At 36.6% G+C, this 26,487-nt stretch overlaps 1 protein-coding gene across 1 annotated transcript in view; it reads right to left on the reverse strand.

The window, feature by feature from the left end:
- Positions 1 to 285: 285 nt before the first annotated feature.
- LRRIQ1 (leucine rich repeats and IQ motif containing 1) overlaps positions 286 to 26,487 on the reverse strand; it is a 213,756-nt gene continuing 187,554 nt past the window's right edge. Inside the window, exons 24-25 of the mRNA XM_064283772.1 lie at positions 24,850 to 24,910; positions 286 to 970 (exon numbers count right to left, since the gene is read on the reverse strand). Coding sequence (XP_064139842.1) covers positions 818 to 970; positions 24,850 to 24,910 — 214 coding nt within the window. The 3' untranslated portion in view covers positions 286 to 817. The remainder of the gene's footprint in view (positions 971 to 24,849; positions 24,911 to 26,487) is intronic.

Here is a 26,487-nt window from a genome sequence, read left to right on the forward strand (position 1 = left end):
TTTGTATGTATATAACTATATTATCAATGAATAATGAAGCTTTTTCAAGAATAACCTAGTACTTCTGATAAAGTTTAAGTTACTTTGAGGTTTAATATGCTTTGGGGGAAACGAATAATATGATATCAGATAAAATACATTTTATGTTAATATACTATAACATTTTAAAAGACTCTTCAAAATGTTTAGGGTACAAGTTAAATGAAGACTTTGAAAAAATAGGTTCCAACGTAATCGTTGTTAAAATCATGATATATTTATTTTTTGAAGAGAACTGTTTTCTCCTCAAATTAAAGGATAGATGTGTGTGATGGGTTTACAAATACAAAAAGTCATTATAACTAAACCTAACCAAACTGTCAACTACTCCATGGGGATAGTTTTGAAAAGCATGGCTTTGCGACAGTATAATATTATTATCTAAACTTCTGCTTTCTAAAAAAGTTTCCTTAAAAAATTAAGTTTAACTACTAACTACAATATCTATTAAATCAATGACAGAAAGCCAAAATACACTACTTTGATATATAAATCCGACTTTTTACCATTACCTTAAATATTTCTTTTAGAAATAAATGATAAAGTATTCAATATGATCCACTGGGAGGAAAATAAATCACAGAATACAATTAAAAGAAAAACTGATGCTGTTAATTTTAGAAATAATTTAATTTGTTTATATCAAAAGAAGGCATTTAAAGAAAGAGAAAAAAAATCCATACGCACATTTTTGGGCAGTTTTGGTTGCAGGCATCCCAGCCCCATCTGTAAAAGAATGCTTATTTGCATTTAGGTCCCATCAATTCATTTGTGATTTCTAAATTAATTCTGAAGGAAACCACAACTTACTTGAAGATCCCGCTGAGTGTCTGGGTGCTTGATTTTTTTTTTCTCTATTCACAGACAAAGCACTTCCACTGGTCATGGAAGAAAGGTCTAAATCCCTGTCTTCTCTGCTTACAAGTCTTGCCTGGGAGCAATGGGAGAGAATGTATACAATCATGAAACAAAATATGGCATTTTCTGAATGCAGCTCACATTACCCCAAATAAACAAATAGGCTCTGTCAAACAACCTTCTTCAAAATGATACCACAATCCTTTATTGCTGCCCAGGCAGAACAAATGCACTATGTCAAAGCATTTTTTGCAAATAAGAGCCGATTTTAAAATTGAGATTTGCTATTTGATTCTGTACAACAAAAGAAAACATTTTAGTACAGTAATTGTGATGAAAATCAATCTTAAAGACAGCTGATGAAATTTTAAACATCTTAGCATCATTTATTTACCAGTATATAATTTCTTAATTGAATGTTAGAAATGTCATATTGGATTATTTTATCAAATATTTATATTTTATCACATATTTATATTTTATCACTTATAAGTATTATTCTGATCATTAAAACCTCCCAAAATGTCTTTTATCACATATTTGTACACTACAAAATCACAGAACAACACCTTCTCATCACAACCATTATAAATACAAAAATATTATACACTAAGTTTAATTTGGGGGTAATGGTAAATATATAGAAATTTCAAGACATATTATTTTAAGGACATAAAAATTAGATCATATATCTCATCTAAAACTGTCTTTAAAATTTATCACTTTCTTGGAATGACCTTTATTTGAAAGAATCACTTCCTTCTTATAAAATATTATTTTACATAATGTCTAATACCTTTAAGTAAGAATTTATCAGGATTCAACCTAAAAGTAGGGAAAAATGTTATGATGGAAAGCAAAGCAGCCTCTAACTAGCTAGCACTTAACCTAAACCACATTATGCTTAAAAGCCTATGAGAAAATATAGTCATTAATGTTAAATGTGATAAAAATTTAAATACAGTGAAATAAAGCCATAAGACAACCACTGTGGTTAAAGGCTATCCCATACGATGTGGTACAAAAACTTATAGAACCAGAACCTAAAGATTATCCTTTAGCAAATTCAGACTCTCACCCCTCTTCTTCACATCCCCCTTCCCACCTTTTCCCACCCACACACACACACGAATTTCTCATTGTTAAGTAAGCAAGTGTCACTACTGCTGAATTCAAAACAGAAGCCATTTTATAAGTAAGTCACTTTTTGATGTACCTGGCTAAGTGATACAATTGCAGTGGCAAAAAATCTTAGTTGAAACTGTTTAAAATGAAATAAATATAAACTCGCTTCCAATTTACACTTGTGATTAATATGAAAAACTTTACACATTCTTTCTATTTATTTCAACTAGTACACAAGAGTATGTGTCTAACGTTCCCATTAGAATAGCTTCATTAATACTAAGACTGAAAAATAATAGTCAAGAATAATAGGAAAATGCCAAAGCAGTACCACCATTTTGGTGAGAAAAACATGTTAACCATATAGGAAACTCTCTTGGGGCCAAAGACACTTTAAATATAAGCCTTGAATTAAAAAAAAAAAAAAAAATTGTCTTAAATTGATTACATACTTTCACTAAATATATTTAGAAAGTAGAAATCTCACTGTCCCCCCAAAAAGATGATATCTATAGGTCAAGAAAACATTTGTGAACATATGTCTTCCCAATATCTCATTATCATCTAAGTCATTAACATTCAAAGATTTATTTCATTCAAGATAGGAAACAATGTCAGTAACTATTTAGGTCAGATTATAATAAGCAATCTATTACAGAAGTGAAATTTAACAAGAATATACAATTTCAAAATGGTGCCAGCTGGAAGCTTCCGTGCAAACCTAGAAACATAAATGGGTTAGTCATATGTCTGTCAGTATAGATGGCACAGTCACATATGTATAAATATTCAGATTCTATTTCTGAAAACACTGGCTTTTATGCTGAATATCATCCTTCCCCTCAGTGTTAACAAATAGAGAAAACATAAAGAAAAAAAATATTTTCTTCTATACCATGCAAAATGGATATACATAAAGCCTGAAGCAAACTGAAAACTTTAACACTTCTGCAAAAATTAATGTTTAATTCTTAACGGAGCCCTGGTGGCACAGTGGTTAAGGGCCATAGCTGCTATCCAAAAGGTCTGAAGTTGGAATCTACCGGCCACTCCTTGGAAACCTTTTGGGTCAGTTTACTCTGTCCTATAAGGTCTTATGAGTCGGAATCAACTATATGGCAACGCGTTTGGTTTTGTTTTTGGTATGGTTATAACACAATAAAGCCTTGAGTTAGTTTCAGATAAGACTTTCCTAATTAATATTCCAATTCCAAAATAATTGTTGACATTCAACCATTTCAGGAGGTAGCATATGATCAGGATATGATGGTACCGAAGCAAGAAGTCCAAGCTGCACTGAAGGCATTGGCCAAAACAAGGCTCCAGGAATTGACGGAATACCTACTGAGATGTTCCAATAAATGGATACAGCGCTGAAAGTCCTCACTTGTCTATGGCAAGAAATTTGGAGGACAGCTACCTGGCTAACTGACTGGAAGAGATCCCTATTTACGCCTATTCCAAAGAAAGGTGATCCAACTGAACGTGGAAATTATCAAACAATGTCATTAACAGTAAACGCAAGTTAAATTTTGCTGAAGATCATTCAAAAGCGGCTGCAGCAGTACATTGACAGACAGAAAACTGCCAGAAACTCAAGTCGAATTCAGAAGAGGACATGGAACCATGGACATCACTGCTGATGTCAAATGGATCCTGTCTGAAAGCAGAGAATACCAGAAAGATGCTTATCTGTATTTTATTTACTATGCAAAGGCATTTGACTGTGTGGATCATAAAAAATTTGGATACCATTGTGAAGAATGGGAATTCCAGAACATATAATTTTGCTCATGAGGAACCTGTACATAGATCAAGAGGCATTCTTTCGAACAGAACAAGGGGATATACTGCATGATTTAAAGTCAGGAAAGGCGTGCAACAGAGTTGTATCCTTTCACCACACTTACGCAATCTGTATGCTGAGTAAATATTCTAAGAAGCTGGACTATATGAAGAGGAATGGGCTCTAAGGATCGGAGGAAGGCTCATTAACAGCCTACATTATGCAGATGACACAACCTTGCTTGCTGAAAATGAAGAGGACTTGAAGCACTTACTTACTGATGAATATCAAAGACCACAGCCTTCAGTATGGATTACACCACAACATAAAACAAAAGTCCTCACAACTGGACCAATAAACAATACCATGATAAATAGAGAAAAGATTGAAGTTGTCAAGGATTTCATTTGACTTGGATCCACAATCAGTGCCCACGGAAGCAGCAGTCAAGAAATCAAATGACTCATTAAATTAGGCAAATCTGCTGCAAAAGATCTCTTCAGAGTGTTAAAAAGCAAAGATGTCACCTTGAAGAATAAGGTGTACCTGACACAAGCCATGGTGTTTTCAATTGCCTCACACCCACGCAAATGCTAGACAATGAATAAGGAAGACCAAAGAAGAATCAAAGCCTTTGAATTATTGTGTTGGGGAAGAATATTGAATATACCATGGACCGCCAAAAGAAGGAACAAATCTGCCTTGAAACAAGTACAGCCAGAATGCTCCTTAGAAGCAAGGATGGCAAGACTACGTCTCACATACTTGGACATGTTATCAGGAGGGACCAGTCCCTGGAGAAGGACATCATGCTTCGTAAGGTAAAGGGTCAGCATTAAAAATGAAGAGCCTCAACGAGATAGAGTGACACAGTAGCTGCAACAACGGGCTTAAGCATAATGATTGTGAGGATAGCGCAAGATTCAGCAGTGTTTGGTTCTGTAGTACATAGGGTCACTTTGAGTAGAAACGACTCAACAGGCCTTAACAACAACAACAATTAATATTGGACTCAACAGTAAATATTTATTAAATAGCAATTTTTCAAGGCTCTCCTAGGTCTCTGTTTTCTGAACAGATGTCCTTCACAGTCCCACCTACAAGGTTTATAATATTTTCCCCATAGTTTGACAATGAAATGAGGGTCTGAATTTGGGAGCAGAACTTTCCAAGGATCTGGGAACTTAATGAAAAATACACATTTTCTTTCATTTAATAAAGAACATGAAGTTCTTCTTTTCTTTCCCAAGGTTACTTTCTACATTATAATCTGCCTTTTTCATAAGGATTTTATTAAATATTTATTTTAAAAATTTGTATTTTGAGCAGTAAAAAAGATAGAAAATAGCATCCAGAATGATAAACATCTGTATACTTATTACCCAGATTTTTAAAAAGGGAAATAAAATGTTATAAAGATGAAGTCCCCTTACAAGCTAACCTTGCAGGTTTAGTACATATACATTGGAAGAAATTTAGATTATTGTAATCAAAATTAATGTAAGCGGCATCTTTTTTCCTACAGCTTTCTTTTTTCACTGTACATTATAACTGTGAGATCTAGATTTTGTTCATTGACTTTAACTGATTAAATAATATACAAACTATTGCATATACTATTGGCACAGTGGTTAAGAGCTTGGCTGCTAACCAAAAGGTCTGCTGTTCAAATCCACCAGCTCCTCCTTGGAAACCCTATGGGACAGTTCTGCTTTGTCATATAGGTTTGCTATTCGTAGGAATCTACTGGACAGCAACGAGTACAGGCATGAACATACTACATCACTGTTTGCACTATTTCTAGACATATGAGGAATTTTAAAATTTTTTAACTTCCTGTGCCTTGTTATTACATAACCTATGTCGGTGTGGAAGGCACTTTAAAATTTTTATAGAGATACGGTTTACACACAAAGAAATGCATAGACCTTAAACGTGCATTTCAATCATTTTTAAAATATTTTATTTTGAACTAATTTTTAAACTCTTATAGAAGTTGCAAAAAATGGTACCGAGAGTTTTCTGTGTTCTCTACATGCACTTTGTGCCAGTGATAACATCTTACATAACCATAGTTGAAAGGAGACAGTCCTTTGGACAGCCCATATGGCTATAGTTTTTTCCTAATCATCCCTTTCGTTGGTATTTTTAGGCTTCAGGAAGAAACTACCACATCTCCCCAAGGCTGATAAGTGGCAGAGTTCAAGTGATGAAATAATACACAGCACTCAGTTGTATAACTATAACCCCTCCTTAGGTTGTCAGCTGGGAAAAATCCACACTGTCTTCTTAGTTATCTGTTGTTGTTGTTAGGTGTCATCAAGTTGGTTCTGACTCATAGCAACCCTAGGTACAACCCTAGGTACAAACAGTGCCCAGTCCTGTGCCACCCACATGATTGTTTCTATGCTTGAGCCCACTGTTGCTGCTACTGTGTCAATCCATCTTATTGCAGGTCTTCCTCTTTTTTGTTGACCCTCTATTTCACCAACCATGATGTCCTTCTCCAGGGACTGATCCCTCCTGATAACACGTCCAAACTACGTGAGAGGTAGTCTTGCATCTTTGCTTCTAAAGAGCATTCTGGCTGTACTTCTTCCAAGACATATTTGTTCATTCTCTTGGCAGTTCATAGTATATTCAACATTCTTCAATACCATAATCTAAAGGCATTAATTCTGCTTCCATCTTCCTTATTCATTGTCCAGTCTTTAAGGTCAGTGGTTCAAATCCACCAGCTGCTCCACTGGATGTTGCAGTCTGCTTCTGTAAATATTTACAGATTTGTAAACCCTGTTGGGCAGTTCTACTCTGCCTTACAGGGTCGCTGAGTGGAAATTGACTCAATGGCAGTGAATTTAGTATATGTCATCATGTAACTACTACCACAATCAGGATACGGAACGATTCCATTGTTGCAAAGACTCTGTCTTGCTCACCCTTTCCAGTCACACCCTCTCCCCAGCCTAATTACTGGCAACCATTGATTAGTGCTCCATCACTATGTCAGTTTGAGAATGTTATATAAATAGTATTATATGGCACATAGCCTTTTGAAATTGACTTTTTCACTCAAATAATGCTCTTGAGATCCATGGAAGTTTTTGTATATATCAATAGTTTGTTCCTATTTATTGCTTTTTATTGTATATCCAATTGTATGTATGTATCACCTCTGGTTTATCATTTCAGATGCTGAATGGGATGTGGGTTGTTTCCAGCTTTGGGTTATTAAAAATAAAACTTCTATGAGGTTTTTGTATGAACATAAGTTCATTTCTCTAGGAAAAATGCCTATAAGTAGGATTATTGGGTGATATAGTAAGTGTATATTTAATTTTACAAGAGACTGTCAAATTGTTTTCCAGAGTGGCTCTACCATTCCTCCCAGGATTTGTATGAGAGATCCAGTTGCTATACATCCTCACTAACCCTTGGTATTGGCAGTATTTTTTATTTTAATCACTCTCTTAGGTGTAGAGTAGTATCTCATCATGGCATTAATTTGCATTTCACTAGTGATCAATGATGTTTAATATATTTTCCTGTGCATATTTGCCATGTAAATTTTCCCTTTTTACTCTTTTTCTAATTAGCCTGTTCAGATCAATTATTTCTGACAGACAACTTTTGATATTGTTCCTTTGTGACGTCTTCCAGTAATCTGACCTCAGAAACAACTACTTTTCTGATTTTTTCATCATTGGATAAGCTAGTTTTCCCTGTTCTATAATTTAATATAAACAAAATCAGGAAGTATGTATTCTTTTTGTATCTGGCTTCTTTTACTTCCTGTATTTTTTTTTTATATTCATACACAGACCTGTGTGTATACAGAGCTCATTTCTTTCTTTTTAACAGGTATGCCATTATAAGAATATACCACAGTTTGTTTATTCATTCTTCTACTGATAAAATATTTAAGTTGTTTGCAGTTTTTGGCCTTTATGAATAAAGTTGCTATGTACATTTGTGTAAAAGTCTTGACGTGGAGATATATTTTCATTTGCCTTGGGTAAGTACCTAGGAGTAGAATTAATAAGTAAAAGGGCAGAAATACATGTAACTTTACAAGCAACTACCTATTTTCCAAAGTGGTTGCAACATTATTGACTCCACCAACAATGTATGAGAGTTCCAGTTATTCCACATCTTTGCCCAAATTGTGTTGTCAGGCTTTTGAATTTTAACCACCCTAGGGGCTGTGACGTAACGCTGGATGTGCTCATTCATCTTTGAAAAGAAATCTGGACTACAACTACCTGATCAACCAACTGAAAGAGATACATACGTGTGCCTATTGCAAAGAAAGGTGATCCAACCAAGTGTAGAAATTATCAAACAATATCATTAGTATTACATGTGAGTAAAATAATACTGAAGATAATTTAAAAATGCTTGCAACAATATGTCAGCAGGGAACAGCCAGAAATTCAAGTTGGATTCAGAAGAAGACATGGAATGAGGGATATCATTGCTGAAGTCAGAACGATCTTGGCTGAAAAGAGAAAGATGTTTACTTGTGTTTTATTGACTATCCAAAAGCATTTGACTGTGTGGGTCATAATAAATTATGGATAACATTGTGAAGAATGGGAATTCCAGAACACTTAGTTGTGCTCATGAGGAACCTGTACCAACAGGCAGTTATTTGAACGGAACAATGGAATGCTGCATGGTTTAATATCAGGAAACATATGCATCATAGTTCTATCCTTTCACTATATTTATTCAGTCTGTATGCTGAGCAACCCCGACATGTCTGTCAGTTTGTCATACTGTGGGGGCTTATGTGTTGTTGTGATGCTTGAAGCTATGTCACTGGCAGGGTCATCCACAGCAGACAGGCTTCAGCTGAGTTTCCAGACTAAGACAGACTAGGAAGATGGACCTGGAGGTCTACTTCTGAAAGGAATTAGTCAGTGAAAATCTTATGAATAGTAGCAGAACATTATCTGATATAGAGCCAGAAGATGAGTCCCTCAGGTTGGAAGGTGCTCAAAAGATGACTGGGGAAGAGTAGACTCTCCAAAGTAGAGTCAATCTTAATGATGCAGATGGAGAGAAGCTTTTGGGACCTTCATTTGCTGGTGTGGCACAACTCAAAATGGGAAGAAAAGGTTGCAAACATCCACTAATATAGATGGAATGTATGAAGTATGAATCTAGGAAAATTGGAAATCAAAAATGAAATGGAATGCATGAACATAGAGATCATGAGCATTATTGAGCTGAAATGGACTGGTATTGGCCTTTTTGACTCAGACAATCATATGGTCTACTATGCCAGGAATGATAACTTGAAGAGGAATGGAGTTGCATTCACCATCAAAAAGAACATTTCAAGATCTATCCTGAAGTACAAGGCTGTCAAGGACGACCAGTTAATATGAGTGTTATTCAAATTCACATACCAATCACTAAGGCCAAACATGAGGAAACTGAAGATTTTTTACCAACTTCTGCAGTCTGAAATTGATTGAACATGCAATCAGGATGCATTGGTAATTACTGGTGATTGGAATCTGAAAGTTGGTAACAAAGAAGAAGGATTGGTAATTGGAAAATATGGCCTCGATGATAGAAATGATACTGGAGATCGCATGATAGAATTTTGCAAGACAACGACTTCTTCATTGCAAATACCTTTTTTAAACAACATAAATGGAGACTATATACGTGGACCTCATTGGAGACTATATACGTGGACACAGGAATCAAATGAACTACATTTGTGGGAAGAGAAGATGGAAAAACTCAACATTATCAGTCAGAACTACACCAGGGGCTGACTGTGGTACAGAATATCAATTGCTCCTATGCAAGTTCACGTTGAAGCTGAAGAAAATTAGAACAAGTCCACGAGAACCAAAGTATGACCTTGAGTATATCCCACCTGAATTAAGAGACCATCTTAAGTATAGATTTGACACACCAAACACTGTAATGGATTGAATTGCAGCAGCAGAACCAGAGACCAGCGCCAGACAGTGCTGGAGCTGACCCACGGAGTGAAAGAGCTGAGTACCTGTGCACAGAAGGCTTCCTGGCTGGGGGGGTGCCTCTGGGTACTTATCGGTGGAGCTAGGCTTGCCAACCCATGGAGCAAGAGAGCTGAGTGCCTGTGTGCAGTTTTCCTGGCAGAGTAAGGTGGCTCCAGGCATTTATCAGTGGAGCTACTGAGTTTTGGAGCAATTGCCCCAGCAGGGCAGATGCAGGGTGGAGGCCTGAGGGCGGAGAGGCCAAGGAACAGAAGAGGTGAGCTTCCTCAGTCTCAAAAGGTATGGCCACAATCTCTGAGATTTCAAAGGGTGGGGCCATGACCTCTGGTGTTTCTAAGGGTGGATTTGCCACTCAGATGGACCAGGAGAATGCTTCGCCTAAAGCCAAGGGAGCAGAGTTGCCCTTGCAGTGGGCCTGGAAGGCAGACTTGAAGCCCAAAGCCTAAAGGCCTCCACTCAGAATCTGGAGAGTATGTCCAATACCTAGAGTCTGGAGGTCAGGGCCAATGTGTAAATGGTGTCAGAAAACACAGAATTATCTGCAAAGCTTTGAAGACTAACATGATGTGTTTTTCTGACTTGCTTTCCCTCCAATTTCTCCCATTTGTAATGGAGATGTCTAGCTTGTGCCTACTCTGCCATTGTACTTTGAAAGCAGATGATTCGTATTCTAGATTTCACAGACGAAGAGGAATTTTTGGATTTCGGACTTGGAGTCGATTTAAGGCTCTTGGCATGATATGATGGGGTGAATGTTTCTTATACGTAGCAAGGATATGAATTTTGGGGGGTCAAAGGATGGAGTGTAATGGATTGAATTGTGTCCCCCCAAAATATGTGTCAACTTGGTTAGGCTATGTGTGGTTGTCTTTCATTTTGTGATTTTCCCATGTGTTATAAATTATAAGGTTTTTTGTTTTTTTTTTATAAATTATAATCTTTGCCTGTGGCTAAAGAGGATTAGGGTGGAATTTAACACCCTTGCTCAGGTCACATCCCTGAGCCAATGTAAAGGAAGTTTCCCTGGGGTATGGCCTGTACCACCTTTTATCTTACAAGAAATAAAAGGAAAGAGAAGCAAGCAGAGAGTTGGGGACCTCATACCGCCGAGAAAGAAGCACTGTGAACAGAGTGCATCCTTTGGACCTTGTGTTTCTGCACAGAGAAGCTCCTAGTCCAGGGAAAGATTGATGACAAGGACCTTCCTCCAGAGCCAACAGAAAACGCCTGCTCCTGGAGCTGACGACCTGAATTTGGACTTCTGGCTTACCCAACTGTGAGTGAATAAACTTCTGTTTGTTGAAGCCATCCACTTACTGTATTTCTGTTATAGCAGCACCAGATGACCAAGACAAGCACTAATGATTGAAGATTAGACAAGTTGTGGAATGACATGACATAGTACATGATCAAAGCCAGAGATCATTAAAAAGGCAGGAAAGAAAGAAAAGACAAAAATAATTGTTAGAAGAGACTGTGAAACTTGCTCTTGAATGCTGAATAGCTAAAAGGAAAGGAAGAAATGATGAAGTAAAAGAGCTGAAAAGAAGATTTCAAAGGGCAGCTCGAGAAAATGAATTAAAGTATTATGATGACATGTGCATAGACCTGGAGTTAGAAAACAAAAAGGAAAGGTCACACTCAGCATTTCTCAAGCTGAAAGACCTGAAGAAAAAAATTAAGCTTCAAGTTGCAATATTGAAGGCTTCTATTGGGAAAACATTAAACGATGCAGGAGGTATCAAAAGAAGGTGAAAGGAATGCACACAGTCACTATACCAAAAGGAACTGGTCGACTTTCAACCATTTCAGGAAGAAGCATATGATCAGGAACTGATGGTTCTGAAGGAAGAAGTCCAAGCTGCACTGAAGGAATTGGAAAAAAAACAAGGCTCCAGGAACTGACAGAATACCGATTGAGATGTTTCAACAATGGGATGCGGTGCTGGAAGTGCTCATTCATCTATGCCATGAAATTTGGAAGAGAGCCACCTGGCCAACTGACTGGAAGAGATCTATATTTATCCTATTCCAAAGAAAGGTGACCCAACCAAATCCGGAAATTATCAAACAATATCATTAATATCTCAGGCAAGTAAAATTTTGCTAAAGATCATTCAAAAGTGGCTGCAGCAGTACATTGATAGGGAACTGCCAGAAATTCAAGCCTGTTTAGAAGAGGATATCATTGTTGTGTCAGATGGATTCTGGCTGAAAGCAGAGAATACCAGAAAGATGTTTACCTGTGTTTTATTGACTGTGAAAAGGCATTTGACTGTGTGGATCATAACAAATTATGGATAACATTGCAAAGAATGGGATGTTTCAGAACACTTAATTGTGCTCATTAGGAACTTGTACATAGATGCAGAGGCAGTTGCTAGAGCAGAACAAGGGTGTATACAGCGTGATTAAAGTCAGGAAAGGTATGTATCAGGGTTGTATCCTTTCACTATACTTATTCAATCTGTATGTTGACTAGATAATCCGAGAGGCTGGATTATATGAAGAAGAAGGGGGCTTCAGGATGGGAGGAAGACTCCTTAACAACCTGTGTTATGGAAATGACACAACCTTACTTGCTGAGAGTGAAGAGGACTTCACACATTTACTGATGAAGATCAAAGACCACAGCCTTCAGTATAGATTACACCTCAACATAAAGAACACAAAAATCCTCACAACTAGACCAATAAGCAACATCTTAATAAACTCAGAAAAGATTGAAATTGCCAAGTATTTCATTTTGCTTTGGTCCACAATCAACACCCATGAAATTAGAAACCAAAAAACACATTGCAATGGGCAAATCTGTGGCAAAAGGTCTCTTTAAAGTGTTAAAAAGCAAAAAGGTCACCTTGGAGACTAAAGTGTGCCTGACCCAAGCCATGGTGTTTTCAATTGTGTCATATACATACGAAAGCTGAACAATGAACAAGGAACTGAAGAAGAATTGACACCTTTGAATTACAGTGTTGGTGAAGAATATTGAATATACCATGAACTGCCAAAAGAATGAACAAATCTGTCTTGGAAGAAGTACAACCAGAATGCTCCTTAGAAGCAAGGACTGCGAGACTACGTTTTACATACTTTGGACATGTTGTCAGGAGAGATCAGTCCCTGGGGAAGGACATCATGCTTGGTAAAGTAGAAGGTCAGCAAAAAGGAGGAAGGCCCTCAATGAGATGGATTGACAGAGTAGCTGCAACAATGAGCTCAAGCACAGGAAAGATTTTGAGGATGGGACAGGGTCGGGCAGTGTTTCGTTCTATTGTACACAGGGTCGCTATGAGTCGGAACCGTCTCGATGGCACCTAACAATTTAGCAACAATATCTGAGCAAATAATCCAAAAAGTTGGAATATATGAAAAAGAATGCAGCATTAGGATTGGAGGAAGACTTCTTAAGAATCTATGATATCCAGATGAAACAATCTTGCTTGCTGCAAGTGAAGAGGACTTCAAGCACTTGCTGATGAAGATCAAAGACTACAGCCTGCAGTTTGGATTACACCTCAACAAAAAGGAAACAAAAATTCTCACAACTGGACAGATAAGCAACGTCATGATAAATGGAGAAAAGATTAAAGTTGTCAAGGATTTCATTTTAGTTGGGTTCACACAATCAACGCTCATAGAAGCAGCAGTCAAGAAATCAAACGACATTGGGCAGATCTGCAAAAGACATCTTTAAAGTGTTAAAAAGTGAACTTATCACCTTGAGGACTAATATGCACCTGACCCAAGCCATAGAATTTTAAATCATCTTATAAGCACATGACAGCTGGACAATGAATAAGGAAGGCCAAAGCAGAATTGATGCCTTTGGATTATGGTGTTGGTAAATAATATTGAATATACTATGGACTGGCAGAAGAAGGAACAAATGTGTCTTGGAAGAAGTACAGCTAGAATGCTCCTTAGAAGTGAGGGTGGTGAGACTTCCTTTCAGGTTCTTTGGACATGTTATCAGGAAAGACCAGTTCCTAGAAAAGGACATCATGCTTGGTAAAGTGGAGGGTCAGTGAAAAAGAGGAAGATCCTCAACAAGATGAACTGACACAGTGGCTACAAAGATGGGCTCAAACACAGCAACAATTTTGAGGATGGCGAAGGACCAGGCAGCGTTTCGTTCTGTTGTACATAGAATCGCTATGAGTAGGAACCAACTCAACAGCTCTTAACAACAACAACAGGGGCTACGTAGCAGTATCCTGTTGTCATTTTCATCAGTATTAATATGCTTATTCCACCATCTGTCTGTTAGTTTGTGTTCCTTTAGTGGTGTGCATGCTGCTATGATTCTGGAAGCTATGTCACCAGTATTTCAAATATCACCCATGGTGGACAGGTTTCAGTGGAGCTTCCAGATGAAAACAGGCTAGGAAAAAAGGCCTGGACATCTGCTTTTGAAAATTAGCCAATGAAAACCTATGGATCAAAAATCAAATATTGTCTAATGTAGCACTAGAAGATGAGCCCCCAGTTTTGGAAGACACTCAAAATACACTGTGGCCACAATAATGAACTCGGGCATACCAATGTTCGTGGAAATGGTGCAGTACTGAGCAATGTTTCATTGTGTTTTTCATGGGGTTGCCATGAGTTGGAGCCGACTCGAGGGCAACTAACAAGAACAGCAATATGCTCACAGAAAAGTCAAATTATCTTTGTAGGTTTCTTAAATCTATTGTTTTTTTAATAACTTGGGTTGTTTGTCTTTGTATTATTGAACATGGGAGTCCCTCATCAAGTGTATGTGTGCGGGTGCATGTTTATGTGGAGAGAAAGAAGAGGCGGTAGAATAAATATGAATAAATTTTTGAGTATTTGATTTGACTTTTCATTTTCTGATATCTAAGGGCAAACGATTTAAATTTGTTTAAGTGCAATTTACTTTTTTTCTTTCGTTTATGCTTTTAAAAGTACCCTTAGTTTGTTAAAGCCATCCAGTTGTAGTATTTCTGTTATTGCAGCACTAGATGACTAAGACATATTTCAAAAGATTTTTTTTAATTTTTAGCTTTTACATTTTAGGTTTATATTTGTCTTAGTTATCTGTTGTTGTTGTTAGGTGCTGTTGAGTCAGTTCTGACTCATAGCGACCCTATGCACAACAGAATGAAACATTGCCCAGTCCTGAGCCACCCTCACAATCGCTGCTATGCTTCAGCTCATTGTTGCAGCCACTGTGTCAATCCACCTCGTTGAGGGTCTTCCTGTTTTCCGCTGACCCTGTACTCTGCCAAGCATGATGTCCTTCTCCAGGGACTGATCCCTCCTGACAACATGTCCAAAGTATGTAAGATGCAGTCTCACCATCCTTGCTTCTAAGGAACATTCTGGTTGTACTTCTTCTAAGACAGATTTGTTCATTCTTTTGGCAGTCCATGGCATATTCAATATTCCTGGCCAACACCACAATTCAAAGGCATCAATTCTTCTTCAGTCTTCCTTATTCATTGTCCAGCTTTCACATGCATATGATCCGATTGAAAATACCATGGCTTGGGTCAGGCGCACCTTAGTCTTCAAGGTGACATCTTTGCTCTTCAACACTTTAAAGAGGCCCTTTGCAGCAGACTTACCCAATGCAATGAATCTTTTGATTTCTTGACTGCTGCTTCCATGGCTGTTGATTGTGGATCCAAGTAAAATGAAATCCCTGACAACTTCAATCTTTTCTCTGTTTATTATGATGTTGTTCATTGGTCCACTTGTGAGGATTTTTGTTTTCTTTATGTTGAGGTGCGATCCATGCTGAAGGCTGTGGTCTTTGATCTTCATTAATAAGTGCTTCAATTCCTCTTCACTTTCAGCAAGCAAGGCTGTGCCATCTGCATAACGCAGTTTGTTAATGAGTCTTCCTCTGATCCTGATGCCCTGTTCTTCTTCATACAGTCCAGCTTCTCGTATTATTTGCTCAGTGTACAGATTGAATAGGTATGGTGAAAGAATACAACCTGACGCACACCTTTCCTGACTTTAAACCAATCAGTATACCCTTGTTCTGTCCAAACAACTGCCTCTTGATCTATGTAAAGGTTCCTCATGAGCACAATTAAGTGTTCTGGAATTCCCATTCTTTGCAATGTTATCCATAATTTGTTATGATCCACACAGTCGAATGCCTTTGCATAGTCAATAAAATCTTTCTGGTATTCTCTGCTTTCAACCAGGATCCATCTGACATACATCCTCTTCTGAAACTGGCAGAATTTCTGGCAGTTCTCTGTTGATATACTGCTGCACCATTTTTGAATGATCTTCAGCAAAATTTTGCTTGCATACGACATTAATGATATTGTTCTATAATTTCCACATTTGGTTGGATCACCTTCCTTGGGAATAGGCATAAATATGGATCTCTTCCAGTCAGCTAGCCAGAAAGCTGTCTTCCATACTTCTTGGCATAGCTAGTTATCTAGTGCTGCTTTAACAAAGAGAATTTTGTTTTCTCATGGTCTAATAGGCTTGAAGTTGAAATTCAGGGCATCAGCTCCAGAGGAAGGTTTTCTTTCTCTGTCAGCTCTGGAGGAAGGTCCTTGTCTTCAATCTTCCCCTGGACTGGGAGCTTCTCCATGCAGGAACCCCGGGTCCAAAAGACAGGCGCTGCTCCCAACACTGCTTTCTTGGTGGTATGAGGTCCCCCTGTCTCCCTGCTTGCTTCTTTCTTTTATACCCAAAGAAATTGGCTCAAGACCACAAGCCAATCTTGTAGACTGAGTCCTGCCTCATTAACATAACTGACACCTATCCTCCTCATTAACATCATAGAGTGGGGATTTACAACACATAGGAAAATCATATCAGATGACAAAATGGTGGAGAATTATACAACACTGGGAATCATGCCCTAACCAAATTGATACACATATTTTTGGGGACACAATTCAATCCATGAGAATATTCATGTTATATTAAGTTCTGTATAAGGAGAAAAGTAGGAGTCAATTTTTTTTTTTTTTAATTAAATGGCTAGATGTCCAGCACCATTTTTTGAAAAGGTTATTCCTTTTCTCCTTGAATTATTTGGCACCTTCATAGAAAATCAATTAAACTTATAAGTTGGGTTATGTTTATGGACTCTATTATTTTCCATTGATTTATTATACTATATGCCAATAACACACAGTACACAGCTTTGATTACTTGGGCTTTGTAGCAAGTTTTGAAATTAGGTAGTATGAGTCTTCTGTTGTTTTACAAAATTGCATTGACTATTCTACGTTCTTTGAATCTCTTCATACATTATGAACTCAGTTTGTCCATTTCTGCTAAAAAGCATTCTGGAAATGCATTGAATCTACAGATCATTGGGTGAGCATTGTCATCTGACTACTTCAGTCTTCCAGCCCATGAATATGGTATCTCTCTTTAATTTTTTTTATGCAATATTTTGTAATTATCAGTGTAAGGGCCATGTACATCTTACATTAACATTTATCCCTAAATGTTTTTCATTCTTGACTCTTTGGTGGATGGATTTGTTTTTAATTTTTCTAAAGTTTGTTGCTAATATGTAGAAATAGATTTTTTATATTAATGTTTATCCTGCCACCCTAAGTAAATTCACTTATTTGTTCTAATACTTCTGGTGTATTTCTTAATATTTTTATGTACAAGATGATGTCACTTGCAAAATAACAGTTTTATGTCTTCCTTTCCAGTCAGATTTAGTTGTCTTGTTCCTGATGTTATGTAGAAAATATTTAGTATTTTACTGTTAAGTATACAGTTGAGGAAGTTTCCTCTAGTCTGAATTTTCTAAGAGTGTTTATCATGAATGAGTGTTGAATTCTGTGAAATACCTTTTCTGTATGTACTGAGATGATTAGCTATTGTATATATGCAGATCACATATCTGAATACATGAAAATGACTTTTCTTCTCTTTTGTTAATATGTTGAATTAAAATGATATTTTAACTGGATATATAACTCTGTTTTTTTTTTTTCTTCCTTTTTGTGCTTTGAAGATGTTCCATTGCCTTCTGGCTTGCAGTGCTTATAATGTGCAGTTCATCATCATTCTTATCATTGGTCCAATGTACATGATGTATTTTTACTTTAGCTGCTTAAATCTGAAAAGAAATTTTGTTTTCAGCAATTTGATTATGATGTGCACAAATAAAATTTTGTGGCTGTGTGAATCTGTTCTTTTACATTTTTGACAAATTTGGAATATTTCTGGTAATTATTTTTCAACAAATTTTTTTTTTCCTTCTTCAGTCCCTCTTCTAGAATCCAAGTACATATGTGCTAGACTGCCTGATACTGTCTCACAGGTCAGTCCAACTGTTTTTTAAATTCCAGTTCTTTTTGTGCTTCATTTGGGTACTTTCTATTGCTCTGTCTTCAAATTGACTTATCTTCTGCAAGGTCTAATCTTCTGTTAAGCCCAGTGGTTAATTTTTTCATTTAAAATACTTTCCAGTTCTAGATTTACTTTATTCTTCAGTTTTAGTTTTCACTTCTGTACTGAGATTTCCGTTTTTTTCCTTAACATTTAAAGCTCCGAGCATATTTGTAATAGTTTTTTAAAGTTCTTGCCTGCAAATTCCAACATTTCTATCATTACTCCATCTGTTTCTACTGATGATTTTTCTTTTGTTTATGAAGCATATTTTCCTGTTTTTTTTTTGCATGCCTAGAAATTTATTACTGTGTACCAGATATTGTGATGTTATTTGTCAAGTATCTGGATTTTGTTATCATCATTTAAACTATGTTGGTTTTTATTCTCTCTTCTCACCTCAGTGAAACTACAGTGCTCTCCCTGTGCTGCAATCCAGAAAGTGTCTTTAGACTGATAACTGGGGTGATTGTGAACTCATATTTTATGTTTCTTTTATCTCTGCATCGCAGGCCTATACTGACTGTTTGAACATACGAAAACAGTTGTTTCATCTATTTTGTCCAATTTTATGGTAAAAAATTTTTTTTTCCCATCAGAGAGATTAATCTGATATCAGTTACTCCATCATATCCTGAAGTGGAAGCAATTTAAATAAATTTATATATAAATTGGTACTAAGATTATGTTTATTAAATGTCTAATATTATATTTTTGAGACCTATCTATGTATCTTTAGTTCATTTCTCCTATTGTTCTGTATTCCATAATATATAGTCAATCAATTTTTCTTATTCATTTCCCTAATGATAAGCACCCAGGTTGCCTCTAACTTTCTATAAGTAATACAGTAATTAACATCTGAGTATATGTGCTCTGATGAACCTATGTGAGAATATCTGTGAGATTTATATATATATATATGTATGTATATAGGGATAGTTGTCCCTTGGTATCAGTTGGGGATTGGTTCCAGTACTCCCTGTGGATACTAAAATGAGGATGCTCAAGTCCCTTATATAAAATGGCATAATATTTGCATATAACTTACACACATTTTCCTGTATACTTTAAATCATCTATAGATAACTTATAGTACCTTATACAATGTATAAGCTATGTCAATAGTTGTTATACTGCATTGTTTAGGGAATAATGACAAGAAAAATAAGTCTGTACATGTTTAGTACAGACACAGTCATTGTTCGCCTAACTACACAGTACACATCAACAACAACATAACATTGTTTTCCCTGAATATTTTTGATCTCACTTAATTGAATCTGCGGATATGGAACCCATGGAAATGAAGGGCCGACTGTATGTATGCTTACCTTGGTTATCTCATGTTCCTATAACAGAAATACCACAAGTGGATGGGTTCAATAAACAGAAGTTTATTCTCTCACAATCTAGGAGGCTAGGAGTCCAAATTCAAGCCGTCAGCTCCAGAGGAAGGCTTTCTCTGTCGGCTCTGGAGACATGGTCTTGTCATCAATCTTTCCCTGGACTAGGGGCTTCTCCATGCAGGAACACCAGGTCCAAAGAACTTGCTCTGTTCCTGACGCCACCTTCTTGGTGGTATGAGGTCCCCCCTCTCTGCTCACTTCTCTTTCCTTTTATCTCTTATAAGATAAAAGGTGATACAAGCCAAACCCCAGGGAAACTCCTTTTACATTGGATCAGATATGTGACATGAGTAAGGGTGTTACATCCCACCCTAATGCTCTTTTAGCATAACCCAACCTTGCCTCATTAACCACAGGCAGAAATTAGGGTTTACAACACATAGGAAAATTACATCTATCACAAAATGGAGAACAACCACACAATACTGTGAATCATGGCCTAACCAAGTTGACACATACTTTTGGGGGACACAATTCAATCCATAGCAATGCCAGAAGACTGGGCTTGAAGAGAAATAGGGTGTAAGAAGACCTAACATAAAGAAACACTGACAGGTTGCTTTCCAAAATGACTGTAGTGGGCTCCACTTTTATGAATTGTATGTAAGCATTTCCACATTGTTGACAGCACTTGGCATTAACCAGTTTTCTAATTTTTGCCATTGTGAGGAGTATAGTTTTGTAACTTCGTAGTTTTAATTTTCATTCCCTGATCACACAGCTGCATCTCTTCGTATGCATTTACCCATTTAAGCATCCATCTTTTGTGAGCTGCCTATTTATATTCATTTTGTAATGTCTATTGGATTTCCTGACTTCCTACTGTTCACTTGCAGGAATTCTTTTTATAATTTAGATATTAATCTGTTGTTGGTTTTAGACACTGAAAATAATTTGTCCATGTCTGTCAACCTTTTATAAAAAAATAATTCATAGGATGGAATATGTAACATAGTCAAGTTGATCTTTTTCTTTCCTTTCCCCATATAGCTTTGTACTACTTTTAAAGGAAGTCTTTCCTCACTGCTAAGCTGTAAAGATATTCTTCAATATTTTATTTTACCTGTTTTACAGCTTTATCTTTCATACTTGGGCTTTTCAAATCTTCTGAATTCCATACACTATTGTATAGGATATATATGATCTATGTATATCCTATGTATATGCTATGTATATCCTCAATATCAATTTACTCAATGCTATTTACTAAACAATCTAACCTTTTCCCACTGATTTGTGGTGACACATTTATGATACATAAAATTCCATCATATTCATAGGTCTATACCTGAACTCTATTCATTTCCATTTCCATTGGTCTATTTATCCATGGAAACCCTGGTGGTATAGTGGTTAAGAGTTTGGCTGCTAACCGAAAGGTTGGCAGTTCGAATCCACCAGGCATTCTTTGGAAACGCTATGGGGCAGTTCTATTCTGTCCTATAGGATTGCTATGATTTGGGATCGACTCGATGGCAATAGGTATGCCAACACCATAAAGTTTATTTTAGCTTTTCACAAAAGCTTGTATCTCGTGGCACAAGTTGCTCTTCTTTTTTCAAAGCTGAAGTATATTCTGGGATCATATATTCTTGGATTTTTATTCATCAATATATATTTTAAAATGAGAGTTTTCAGAACACTCAGGTGCAATTTTGGTTGTGATTACTTTGAATTTATAGATTTATTTGTGGACAATTGACATATTTTATATGTTGTTTACCCATGAATAGTAAACTTAATGCGTGTGTGGATTTTTGTGGATATTACCATATGCCAAAACATGAAAAATCAAACCTATTGCCACTGAGTTGATTCCAACTCATAGTGACCCTGTAGGACAGAGTAGAACTGCCCCGTAGGGTTTCCAAGGAGCAGGTGGTGGATCTGAACTGCCGACCTTTTGGTTAGCAACCATAGCTCTTAACCACTATGCAACCAGGGTTTCCTATCATATGCCATATCATCTTTATCAATTGAGTCAGATTCCTCCAGCAGCTGAAAAAGTTCAAACCTGGTGGCTATCAGCTGATTCTGTATCTGGAAATTGTCCTTAGCTGCAGAGAACTGCCTTACCCAAATCACACCTTTTTCTGAGGCGATGAAGGGGCATCAAAGCTTGGCTCCATTGCCTCCAGTTAGGACAGCTCAAAAGGGCCATGCCACCTCCAGAGCTCACTTCCTCTCCTGAAACACCATTGAAATTCACCTTTTCCCTTTCTCAAGCCTGCTTCTTTCATCCTTCACAGGAGTTGTTCTTGAAAGTCCTTCCCAATTAACCTCCTGCACTCAAATCTCAGAAACTCAGAGTATATTTCCTGGGGAACCTGATCCAAGAGTCTGCTTTCTGTAGAAAAATTCTGGGGTTCTAAATAATAACTTTAATTTAATTAAAAACTTTGGAAGTAAAAAAACATAAGGAAAGTGATATTTCATTTTTGTTTTTCTAATTCCTGTATCTATCACTCAATATGTTTTTCTGTTGTTTGGAAGACAGAGATTAAGTTATTATTAGCTTTCTCAAAATCCAACATTTGAATATTTGATTATGTCTTATTTTTCCCTCACTCTTGAAGGTTTTCTTGAAGGTTAGTGAAGAGTATTCTAGATTATATTTATATTTACCACTATTATGAAGAAATAACTGTACTGTCTTTTGGTTTGCATTATTTCTAGTAAGATCTTAGTTGGAAAGTTAATTATTGCTCCTTTGTAGATAATCTTCCAGTTCACTAATTCTCACTTTTACTGTGTCCATTTCAGAGTTTATTTCAATGATGCTATTTTTTATTTCCAGAATTTCCAGTTGGTTCATTTACATATGCATCTGTTCTTTATTAACATTTGATCACTTTTGTTCCATAACTTGTCCTTGAGGGTTATTCCCATGTTTTTGAGGATCTTAAACATAGTAACAGCAATTGTAAGTTTTTATTTTTTTCATTTTCCTCTGAGTTATGGCCTGGCTCTAGCTCTAACTTTGTGTAGTATCTGTCCCCAGTTCCCCAATACAAATGGAGTCCCTTCATCCCCCAATACTCTGCAAAATTTCTACTCTGGGCCTTCATTTAGCTCAGTTTCCCTTTGATGTCAGCCATCAGTCTCTTCCCTTCAATCCACTAACCACCATCCCCTCCTGCAAAAAGAAAAACAAATAGAGATCTGTGCATTTCTGTTCCACTATCATTTATCTTGTTTTTGAGTTGAGCTGTATCTTCAGTGTAAAAAAGCATTTATCATTGCTATATATTTGTCATGTGTTTGTATATAGTGAAAATGGTATGAAATAAGAGGATCAGTGTCAAAATATTAATCTCATAGAACCAATTTATCCAAAATTTATTCAATCTGTTTTCATTCATTTTTAGAAATACAATAACTAAGTAAAATACTACTTCATTTATCCTGGTATATCTTGGCACTTTTATGTTCCCCATTCTTGCTACAAGCTGGTCCCTCATCATTCTGTGATGAAGAGAATCAATAATAAGTATGGGTTAATAATCTGAAGTATCAATCTTCCTAGGGTTATCTGCATGCCACTTCCTCTAGAGAGGTCTCTATTAAAAAGCAAGTAAATGTTTCCTGAGTGATTATTTCAAACTCTGTATATGTATTCTATAAATATTTTCATAAACACATCAATTATAGCTAGTTGTTGCCCTAATTTCTGCTCCTCTTTCAGGAAAAGTCCTTGAAGAAGGTGTCTCCAAGAGTAATGAATATAACAGCTCTGGAGACCCATAATAGCAGTTTCCATTAAAAAGCACATTATCATTTTACACTAAATTATGCATGGCAAGCTTAGTTATAATCAGTTTTCTTGGTGAGTATAGAATCTAAGCAAGGGGTATTTGTTGGTTGATACAGAAGGTGTCATAAAGCTAGAGTCACCTGACACATCTGTTTTCACCTGCCAAGGAGGCCACACACTTCTGCCACTGTTCAGAGTACCCTCATCTCTGAATTTTTCTGAATACACACTGAAAAATTCTTGTTTTGTGGATTGTGTTTTTTTAGATTCCATATTGGCCATTCTCCTCCTGTTAACATAGTCTTCCTTCTAATAGCACATAGTACAATTGACTTTAGCAATGCGCATGCACTTATACTGCCTAGAGGCTACACTCTGGTTACCATGTTTAGAATGTGGCATCACTAAAACTCCACTAATTCATAACTTATTACTTAAAGTGATTGACTTTACTATTACTTGCTAATTTTTATCTTGTTTGATACTCTTGAGTTGCAAGGATACTTTGCTATTTGTCACTCTTACTTATGGATAATGGTTAGGTTCCAAAGATCAGGTCATTATGCAAAATCACTGTTATGTGAGAGTCAGGGGCCATGCCACATCTTGGTGCCATTGTCTTGCCTGGTTACTCACAGCCCATCAGGTGCCCTGGTTATGTCTAAGGATGCATGTGGTACAGTGGACCTCCTTTCCCCACCACCGTGCAGCTTGCAGGGGCTTGGGGGTAGAGGTAGTGGTTATCTGTTGGTGCCCGCTGTCCACTGCCCACCGCCTTGTCCTCTATCTGCCCTGGTCCTGAAGCCCCATACAGCCCTCTTCCCTTTCCCCCATTCTCATTTCTCTCTATTGACCTCCCTGGCACCTTGAGGCCCTCATCTGACCTCACCCTGCCCACCCATGACCTCACATCATCGTACCGTTGCCCCAGACCCTCTATGGCTGGACTGAGATGTCATGGATGAACAGAAGAAGATGTCCCATGGCCAGTTGACCACTGTTCCTCACATGGCCTGTCACTGGGGACTCTGGTAATAGTTCGGGTGGGCCTGTGGAGGGTTCCCCAGGCCCAATCACAGCCCCACATGTGGCCCGGACCATCAGAGGTGCCGCCTGAGAATTTTTTCAAAGTTGTCATAAATGCAAAATGCCAGGCAACAAGACAGTCTATAAGTGAGGATTAGGTATATACAGATCCTACTCTTTTGAATTATTCAAGAAGATAATTTCATTAGGCAATTTCCCAGAGTTCTTTAATTCTATTTAAATATGATAGCATGCTAATGATTTCAAATTCTGTATAAAATTAGTATTTTAAATTAATATAGTATTTTAAAGTTATAATGCAAGTTAAGGAAATATGTTATTACTTTAATACATGGAATTCTGAGATTACTCCAAATAGTTACAATTGTGATATTTTCATAGATGAAGCTAATTTTGGACATATTTTAAAATACCATTTATTCAGTACTGGTGTCAACAACATTTTTCTGTAACTTTAAACACATTTCTTACCACAAGCTGAACTCTTCCACCGTTAAGTACATCTGGATCTAACTCAGGCAAGAAGTGATTACTGCATAGTGACAAAAACAGAGAACATATTATAATATAAATGTTAAGGGAAGAATATGAAAGAAATGTCCAACTGAAAAGTTTTGGAGAAATCAGTCATTTAAAAAATGGAAATAATTGTTTTCTTAAATTAAGTACCATACAAAGATAAATACAAATTAAAAATTTTCAAGTTATTGTTTTAATTCAGTTTGGCATAAAATATAAATTTATAAATAATACTTTAATACCATCCTTCTTTGCCAAACATAAATACATGCAAAGGGCAAAAACCTGAAAGTATTAATAATGATAGCTAATAAATTATAGAAAACTTAAATATTTATTTACATTTACTTATATCCATTACTTGCCTTTTGAGAAATGTAAAGCTTCTTATTTTTAAAATAGCTCTAGTGTATAATGTTAAAAATTAACTTCTGTATAAAACTAGAATGTTGACATTTGGCTTTTCAAGAACTTTTTGTTCCAGAAAGCTTAATTTCCTTGACATATTACTACCTATTCCTTTATAGGAAACCCTGGTGACGTAGTGGTTAAGTGCTATGGTTGCTAACCAAGAGGTCGGCAGTTCAAATCTGCCAGGCGCTCCTTGGAAACTCTATGGGGCAGTTCTACTCTGTCCTATAGGGTCGCTATGAGTCAGAATCACTGCGACGGCAGTGGGTTTTTTTTGTTTTTGTTTTTATTCCTTTATAAGGAGCAGTGTTGCAGTGGTTAAAGCACTGGGCTGCTAACCAAAAGCTTGGTGGTTCAAACCCACCAGCGGCTCTGTGGGAGAAAAATGTGGCAGTCTGTTTCTGTAAAGATTTATAATCTTTGAAACCTATGGCGCAGTTCTACTCTGTCCTATAGGGTCGCTAGGAGTGGGAATTGTCTCAATGGGAGTGAGTTTTTTTTTTTTTTTTTTAATTTGGTGGGTACATGTAGTTAAAATGAAAGTCTTGAAAGTCTATGTAAAAAATATCATCTCTGGACTTTTGTTTCCTTAAAAATTTGATTCAGTGGTTATATATGTATATGCTTTATGGTACATCAATGTAACAAAAATTACTTGAGCATATATTAGGTACAAACCACCTAGTTTGTTGCTAGGGGATATAAATATTTGATACCCACAATGCTGTGAGCTATCTCAACCCTATGAGATAGATAAAATATTATCACCTCACTATAAAGGAGAGAAGACTGAAGCTTTGAGACATCATTAAAAAAATTAGTTACATGACCACTAAAGTGGCAGTTGCAAGGTTGAATTGTAATTTTAAACACCAACTTTATACATGTAAATATAAGCAAAACAAAAATAAAATACAACCTACTATATGCTATTTGAAAATAGTTAATGGATACCATGCACTTTACTTTTCAAAGCAGAATCATTTGCGTGGTTCATCTGTTGATTTCATGCATTACAGAAATAGGCTTCTTCCCGATCACTCCAGGGTGAAAAACATAACGATTAAATCTGTCCTATACAGGAAGCCTTTTTATAACCTGGCAACCTGGTGTATTGGCCTTTGGCTATAAAGTCATGTTTGTTTTAGCACAATTAGCCTAGGTTTCACTTTTCAAGAT

Source organism: Loxodonta africana, chromosome 4 (genome assembly GCF_030014295.1).
Source record: "Loxodonta africana isolate mLoxAfr1 chromosome 4, mLoxAfr1.hap2, whole genome shotgun sequence".
In the NCBI taxonomy this organism is placed as follows: Eukaryota; Metazoa; Chordata; class Mammalia; order Proboscidea; family Elephantidae; genus Loxodonta; species Loxodonta africana.